At 36.4% G+C, this 8,982-nt stretch overlaps 1 protein-coding gene across 8 annotated transcripts in view; it reads right to left on the bottom strand.

The window, feature by feature from the left end:
• Positions 1–354: 354 nt before the first annotated feature.
• NPNT (nephronectin) overlaps positions 355–8,982 on the bottom strand; it is a 77,709-nt gene continuing 69,081 nt past the window's right edge. For all 8 annotated transcript variants that reach the window (XM_033214921.1, XM_033214922.1, XM_033214923.1 and 5 more), the window contains 2 exons: positions 4,616–4,872; positions 355–3,156 (listed from right to left, as the gene is read on the bottom strand). In XM_033214921.1, the coding sequence (XP_033070812.1) occupies positions 3,061–3,156; positions 4,616–4,872 (353 nt within the window). In that variant the 3' untranslated portion in view covers positions 355–3,060. The remainder of the gene's footprint in view (positions 3,157–4,615; positions 4,873–8,982) is intronic.

Here is an 8,982-nt window from a genome sequence, read left to right as displayed (position 1 = left end):
ACCTGGGAGACAGAGTGAGACCTTGTCTCAAACAAACAAACAAAAAAAAGAATTTAAAGCAAACGTTTACAACGAAATGATAATAAAACATAACTAAAGCAGTTTACTAAGGCATGGCATGGCATGGGTTTTAGTGATCTTCTGATCTCTTTACCTGTTCATGCTGATTAAAAAAAAAAAGTGTCTCATGTTTTATAACCTAGAAAGTGTAATACCGCAGGTAATGTCTTTGTTCCCACCATCCAAACAGTAAAAGGGATTCTACTATGACTTTTGTGAAATATCATTTAACTACCTCAATGCTTTTTTCAAGTCAATAAAAACAAAACTCAAAAAACAAGAATAGACAACTACTATTACTAACAGTGGTTTTATTTACAAAGAATTGTTTTTATTTGGCCATTTGGAAAACCACTAACATTTTTTACTTTAGAAAACATTAAATAATAAACAAGATGTTATACAGTACTTTGGATAACTTCTTCCATCAGTTTAGTGCAATGCATCATTGGCACCGAAAAGTAAAATTTTCATTTCTTTTCCCCTTTCACCTTCAGTTGTGCAGTTATATGACCATAAAGGAAATGAATCATTAAAAATGGATCTACAGCTATATATTCTGCCATTACTCAAAGGCTTAATGACTTATTTTCCCCCCTCCAGCCCTGCCTTTACCAGGTTAAATGACAAAAGACCTTTTATTGTACCTATTGTTCAAAAAATATTACTGTTCTGTGGAACCTGGGAGAGTCCAATTGGTAAGGGAAACTGAATCATACTGATGAGGTGAAGGAAAGGTCTACCAGTGTGGGGCAGGGCACTCTTTCTCAGCAGCCAAGATAACTTGTCACACACGAAGCAGAGAGAATGCACCAGATGAAAATCTCTCTGAACTGTGTTCCTTGAAGGATCTCTTAAAAAAAAAAAAGTCTGAAACATCATTCATTGAACAAATGAAAGGTTTACACCTTTACCATGAAGAAACATTTAAAACTACTACCACATTAGGACATTACTGAGATACTAAAATATCTGTCCATCATACTGTCATTTGGAATAGTTTCCTTTTTTCTTCAATACTGCTAGGATTGCCATAAGGGAGAGACATTTCAGTGAGCTCAGCATTTGGTGGGCTCTTTGCCTTTTAATTCCTCTCCATTAGGAGGTCAAGAGGGAAATGCCTAAATTAAGCCTTGTCCAGATTACTTAGTTCTAAAGATTTTCATTGCATACTACTAGTAGGATCAAAACATCTTTTGGGAAATTCTATAATTTGTTACTTTACCTTGGAGTAAGAACATCTTTAACCATCTTAAATAGATAAATTTTTATCTAATTTTTTAGAAAGAGAAGGAAAGAGAGAGATACTGAGATTTTCATGCTTCTTTTTTTATGAAGTATTCTAATTTAACAATGGCCCCCGCCAAGAAATGCTCTCTTATACTCTAGTCTAAGCCCGTTTCCTCTTGTTCTATTCTTAGTGCATATGGAGAACAGCTGGTCACCATCCTCTCTCTGCCAACCCTTCATATACTTGAAAACCATCAATGGTTTGCCCCTCAGTCTTCTCTTCTCCAGGCTGAATCATCCCAGTTCCTTTAATTTTTCATCATAGATCTTTTTTACCAACCCTTTAATCATCTTTGTGATTCCTGGCAAAAACAGCAGAAAATATTTTGATTACTTAATAAGAAATTAAGAAAAACCTCAGGAATAATGCCTTTAAAAGGTACATTGTTTTTCAATATATAGGTAAAAATATGCAGGGAGGAAATACAGTTGGGGGTTCATGGATCTTACAATTCCAACTTGCCCTGCTCCTCCAGTGTGTGTTAATCCCATTCCAACACATCCCATGCCTCTGAGCATGGGACTTGCTTCCTATCCCATCCTGACATAGCACACGAGCAACAGAAGTTATGAACTACAACTGCCTAAACTTTCATCTATTTCAAATGTTGTGTGAAAATCTGTTCCAATGGAGTTTTCCCTATGCTTCCTCTCACCCTGCATTAATACACAGGATCCTTTTTCTGAATCAACCAAAACTTTTATAAAGCTTCCTACATATTACCAGAGAGAGCCATGATGGTAAAAAGCTGTGGTTTTAAAGTGTAACTTGGAATAGTGAGAGTTTTATGTATTAACTGCAGTTTCTTGTCTTCCTAAAGGTTTCTTATCCTTTGCAGGGATCAAACTCAAGGCCATTAAAAAAAAAAAAAATTCATCACTCCGCTACCACAACCCAACACTTCTGCCAATTTCCTACTGCTGCCAATATAAGGTCATGGAACTGGATGACATTTCACCATGTATTTTTTAACTTGAGATCACAAGCTGCCCTTTACCTTGCAACTAGAGTCTGAAAATATTTGGAACACGTAAATACTTAATATCAATAGCACATTTACACAAAACACAATACTACTAATGAGGGATTATGTGCCCACTCTACATAATTGTCTTTAACAGAAAAAAAAAAACAGATAAAAATAAATGTATCTTGATATATTACACACCCTTATTTTATAAAGTGAATGGCAGTAAAAGTCAGAGTTCAGGTCAGGCCAGAACTAACTTAAGTGAAGAGGGTAAGTCAATTTCACAAGCACATTGTACATCATATCTCAAGGGAAGTCAATACTACTCATGGTACAACACCGAACAGATAACATCATGGCCATTTGCAAAGATTTCATTTAAAAACTGCTCCCGTAACTCACTCCCATAATTTGCTACAAGGAGCACCTTGTAATCAGGATGGAGGATGGTATGGGTCATGCATGCTGAAGGCCTTTCTGAAAGAGACATAGGATGGAAGGCAACACCTACAGATGGCTTTGATGTGTCTATGATGCCCCTGTATTTCAAGGAGGGTGTCACTGTTCATTGGGATTGCACAAAAGCAGGCCAGCAAAACCTGGGTCACCAAATAGATTTCCTCCTGACCCACTGACCCACTCTTCTCCTAGGCCTGACAAAAGGGAGAAGAGGAGAGAAGATAAGAATTGGAAAAAGAGGATGGAGCAACATAGGAGTTCATTGCTGGTTCTGGAGTTGTTAGCGTTCCTCAGAGCAGTGGCCTTTTTTCAAGCTCACATCATCCAATCCAATCTCCCCAGTGTGACCACGCCTTTTTTCACCTTTGAAGATGACCTAGGGAGAGAACGCACATACCAGTCAAGCCTCCTCTGCCCCTTTCTAATGCCTCCTTATTAAGCAAAAATAAAGGCAAACCTTCCCCCAAATCAATTTTAAACTTATTTTACAGGAGGAAAAAAACAGGATATAGTTGCCAATATCACTGAAGTTTTCAGTAGAAACTGAAATCATCAAACTGTTCATCAGACCACATTACTCAGAATCAATTACTCTTTAAAAAGCCATTCTAAGCTATACACCAGTTCGATTTAGGATTGTTTATAAAGTGGACACTTGTCAAGGATTACCAAAGTTAGAAGAAGAGTGTGATAGAATATAAAGGAACAGATATTAGGAGCCAAAGATCTGAAAGATCATAATCACGCAGCCTATCTTAGATGTTTCTTAGTTCTTTTTTGGTTAACATAGCTTTCTTACTGAAAATGGAATAGAATCAAACACAATGATCCAATCATACTGTTGTTTTACCTATGTAAAAACCAAAAACTTTTATTGTTCTTACATTATATTTTCTATAGAGCATCCTTGCTCCTTATAAAACAAGAGAAAACCTGAGTGCTATGATTTAAAATGATTTATTATCTTGTTTTATTTCTCTAAACAATAAAAATACTGAGAAAAGTTTTAAGAAAAAATATACAAGAATTAAACAAAATCCAAGTACTCTGGTAAAAACTGTGTTAATGGAATCTATCTTTTCTTTCTAAAATAGTTTCTTATAAACTATACCTATATATAGGCATAGGTATATCCCAACAGCAAGTTTCATAAGCACCAGCATAAAGATGACATTTTCCCAAATGCATTCATGATTTTGCTGGGATGCCGTAGACCATTTTCTTGCTACCTATGTCTTGATTACTTAAGATCAAATTTATATATTCCATCAAAGCACTTCCCACATCCTGTCCTGAATAGAGTAGTGCTTTCCAATTGTAGTTCTGAGTTCCCACCCTATGCTGCTTAACTGTGATCTCTGAAACAAAGAAAAAAAGTTGAACTTGAAAGAAACATTTCAAAAAAGAAAAAGGAACCATCTCCTGGGTTATTTATGGTAGTAAAAGTTTGAAATATAAGGAATTAAAAGGAAAGGGAAAGCAGGAACAATTAAGCTCACCACGCCACCCTTGGAAGTTTCTGTTGATCAACTTAAAAAAACAACAACAACAACAAAAATTTCTATTCCTAGATTTTTTTTTTTCCATTCAAAAAAAAAATGGATCTTTACCAGGGTTATGGAGAAGTGGTGATCACAGGTTGCAATGAAGAAGGATGAAGAAGCAGAAAGGGGTTTCAGAAAGAGACACTGAATGGAGTCATCAGGCCCAGAAAAAAACCCAAACCTTTGTCTGAGCCTGAATTTACAGAGCAAGGCTTCTTCCAATTCAGATTCCAGAGTTCTCCTATGAAAGGAAAACATCCCAAGTCCCGCCTCCTTTGTGGATCTACTTACGCTCTTGATGTCAGCCCCTCGCAAGGTGATCTGTGTCTGCCTCCAGCCGTGGCCACCATTTCTTCCCCACAGGGCTGCTCCGTGGGCACTGTGTTTTCTCACAAACACCTGGAGTGTGCCAGAGTGCAACCCCGTCACCTTGTGCCTGAACGATAGGCACAGGTCCCCTGAATGCATGAGGCGGCCGAGAGGTAGCACCAAGCGTGCAGCTTTTCCCCCTGGGGCTTTGGCTGCTGACACTGTCAGATACTGTCCACCTGGAATGGGAAAAGCAGGGCTGTGTGTATGTGCCAATATCCCTTTCTAGAACAAGCAGCATGGACAGGAGTTTTAGTTTTCTTTGTTTTCTTGGTAAAGAATTCCAGATTTTTGAAGAAGAAAAATATGACTTATTTGTATGCCTGAAGTTCTACGGTATGTGTTTATAGAAAACATTCACTTACTTTGCTCATGGAAAGTAGAAGTAATGTCAGAGACACACAATAATTAGTAATCCAAACACTATGAATACTTCCCATTGGATATGATCAGACATATAGGCATACAACAGCATATACACATTCACCACTTTCTGACCCTCACCAATTTATGATTATGTTATCCAACACTCCAGCCTATCTGGCTTGGTGGTTTGGTAAAACTGACCCTAAATTTCCAGGGAGAATTTTCTGATGGATAATTAACTCCAGACAGTAAAGCAGAGGGTGATTTAAAGGGCCCTATATCTGCTTATTCTCTCCTCCCCCAACTTAAAAAAAAATTTTCTAAATGTAAAGGTTCTTTAAAAAAAAAAAAAAATCAGAGTTGGCAGTGCTTCTCACACTGGTGTAAACCTAACAGCAGGAAGACACAGACGTATTCAGGAAACCCTCCATGTCTTCCTGGAGCATCAGTTTTATTTGGAGGTAAGCCGTTTAAAACATTTTTATAGTAAAACAAATCTATATCATATCTATTCTATAAATATGTCCTATTATATATACATGAACACAAATATTAGTAAAAACTTTCACTGTAGATATACCACTTTGATGATGTTCTCAGATCCCTAGGACTACACAGTTTTCTTCCCTCTGCTGTTAAGGAAACTGCATTTTAAAAAATGGTTAAGCAGCAGTGAAGTGGGGGGGGGGGGTGCTGCTTCTCCAGAGAGAGAAAGTTGCTAGTATTTTGAAGCTTGATCCATGTACAAATGACATTCCCTCAGGCTGTTTTATCTCAGTCAACTGAAAACACACTGTATGTTTCAACACTGGTTTTTCCATAGAAAAATGGATGGAATGTTGAACACGTGTATCTATTTTGATAGAAATCCCATTTAGTTTTCAGTTAACAGATAAACTATTATCTCTTTCTTATGCTTAATTTATACAAGACCTGATAAAATTTGGTATATCTTTTTATTCCAGTGTCGTCTTCTTTAACAAGTACCATCTGAGCTCTACAGGTCATAGGTGATTTCTGTGCACTTACTATGTGCCAGCCTCTGTGCTAATGGCTCCTCAGCAGGTTGTGAACAACTTAAAGTCTGAACCAAAGTTTCCCCCAAACCTCTGTGTTACCCTGCTAACAGGTAGCAGGTGTTTAAGGATGTTTGAATCAACGAATGATGTTCCAAGGATACAGCAAAAAACTGCAAGGAAACAGATCCTTGATTCACATACTTGAATCAGTAAAAATACATAATGTCTTAAGAATCTTTCTCCCACTTCCCTTGTCCCCTTCCTCCACAAACTAATCCAAACATATTTTGGGCCAAAATATTTACAAGGATTTTAAAAGTCTCACTATAAATCAGCTTTTGAATCATCACAGGTACTCTAGTTAAGACTAAGATATAAGGTTATTACAGTTAACCTGCAAGTTTCGAGAAAACAAGGATTAAGTCCCTGTGGAATGTACACTGATACTATTCTGCCAGACGCTACCTGCAAACAAGACAACCTAACACACCAAGGTATTCTTTGCATATGTATTTAAAACTCTAAAATTTACAACATGATAAACGAGGTTACGATTGTTCTTCCTCTATAGAGCTACTCTATGGGCACCAGGTTTTGCTTCTGCTTTTTTTTGCCATGAAGAATTCATTCCCTTTGTAACAAAGGAAATGACACAAGTTGGAACATTAACTAAGGGAAAAATTGATTCAGTGTCAAGCAAGTTACCTATTAAAATTTTCACTTCTGATTTCATAATTCTGGTGATAAATATACGATTATATTAAACATTCATTCAGTTTACAGTATCACAACATCTAAAGAATTTTGGGGAGGGAGGGTAAATAATAGACGCTGCAAAACTTGACCAGAAAGTTGGGTTATAAAACGGTAATTTATTTATTTTTAATTCTGTAGTGGTTGGTGCCTTTAAATTTTCAATTTACAAAATCTAGAGGTATTTGTGAAGGTTTTGACTTCTGAACTTTTCTTATGTAATACATTCACACAAATGCACATGAATATGAACTTTTTTTAAAAAAAGGAATACTATGTTTGCAGTGTTGTAAGTTGCTTCTTGTATAACCATTTTTCTATGGTAGCAAATACACTTTGCATTGCTGCAAGTATGCCAATAACCATTTAGCCAATTTCTTACTGAAGAATAGTTAAGTTTCCAAATTTGCATGTTAAGATAAAAAATACCATAAAATAGACAAAAATGTTTTTAAATATTTGTAACACATTAAAAAAGGACAATTTTTCTTTTTGTATAGAAAATTTTCATATATCAATAAAAATATTAAATAAAGAACATCACAGAAAAAATGACAAATATATGAAAAAGTGATCAACTTTTCACAATAAAAGAAATGTAAAGTACAATTAAAAGAGATCCCTTTTAACCTATAAGATTGGCAAAGATTTTGAAAATACTTTTATAATATATGTTGGGGATGGTTTTCAAATATTGTAGGCAGAAGTGTAAATTGCTACAACCTTTATAAAGGGCAATTTAATAAAATCTATCAAAATTCAAAATACAAATTCTCTTTTGACATAGCAATGCCACATTTAGGAATTTATAGATACAGTCTAACATATATTAAATAATGAATGTACAGGGTTTTTCACTGCACTATTGTCTGAACTACCTAAAGTCTTGAAACAACTTATGTTCCTTTGTGGAGAGCTGGCTAAATACATTGTGGTACATCTGATGAGTAATGGAATAGCAGCCAGCCATAAATAAGAGTGAGGGTGTTCTGTACGTGCTGATAGAGGACATGCTTCAACCACAATGGCTAATACTATTTTAGCGGTAACTCTGGACGAGGCACTGCTTGAAATGCCTTATATATGTTTAGTGGATAGTACTGATTATCCCTGTTTAAGTAACTTGCTCAAGGTCAAAACTAGTATGTGGTGGTGCTGGGTTCCAGACCAGGTATTCTGGCTTCAAAGTCCATGTTGTTTCTGTTGACTCTTGAGATAATATCAGTAAGTGACAGAGGCAAGGCACAGAAGAGAATGCCATTGCATCCAAAAATATCTCTCTGGGAACATAATCAAGAAACTGGCTGCATCTTGCCAGGTGGTGAATGGGAGTCAAGGATGGTAGAAAGCTTTCACTGATATTGTTGATTTATTTTACATTTATGTATATTTTAAAATAATGTTTTAATGCTGAAATAGATATACTTGTATGTACATGCTGGCATACTTGATACATATGTAAGCAAATTCCTTGTAGCTATCAGTGGCAGACAGGGTGCTGAGTCAGTTGCCCTTAATCCTTGTTCTCTAGAGATCAAGGTTCCAGGAAAAGGGGCTTAGTTCTAGCTTTGACACACACAGGAGAAGGGTGTGTCCCCAGGGCCACAGCTACATACCTGCGGCATATCACCATGTCTGTCAACAGCACAATTTTGCATTTCTTAGAGGCATTGTTAATTTCACATCTCACTGTGACTGAATGTAATAAAACCTAATAGCACCATGAAAGGCAGCTAGTAAATTGCACTTATTTTGCAGCTGTTTCTTAAGGGTGTGAGTTTTGAGAGTTTTCTTGGAAATATTAACATATAAGAATATTTACAAATCTGGATCTTGGATTAGAACTGCACAGCATTAAAATCATCCATAATTGGATATCCAAACATATATTCTTTTATAACTGGTATAATCTAGATAGACATAGGTAAACAATTAGCTTGGTAATTAGAATAATACACAGAATTTATTTATTTATTTATTTATTTTGACGGAGTCTTGCTCTGTTGCCCAGGCTGGAGTACAGTGGTGTGATCTTGGCTCACTGCAACCTCTGCCTCCCAGGCTCAAGAGATTCTCCTGCCTCAGCCTACCGAGTAGCTGGGACTACAGGTGCCTGCCACCACGCCCGGCTAAGTTTTGTATTTTTAGTAG

Source organism: Trachypithecus francoisi, unplaced genomic scaffold (genome assembly GCF_009764315.1).
Source record: "Trachypithecus francoisi isolate TF-2019V2 unplaced genomic scaffold, Tfra_2.0 Lachesis_group1, whole genome shotgun sequence".
In the NCBI taxonomy this organism is placed as follows: Eukaryota; Metazoa; Chordata; class Mammalia; order Primates; family Cercopithecidae; genus Trachypithecus; species Trachypithecus francoisi.
This window is presented reverse-complemented; position numbering and strand designations above follow the sequence as displayed.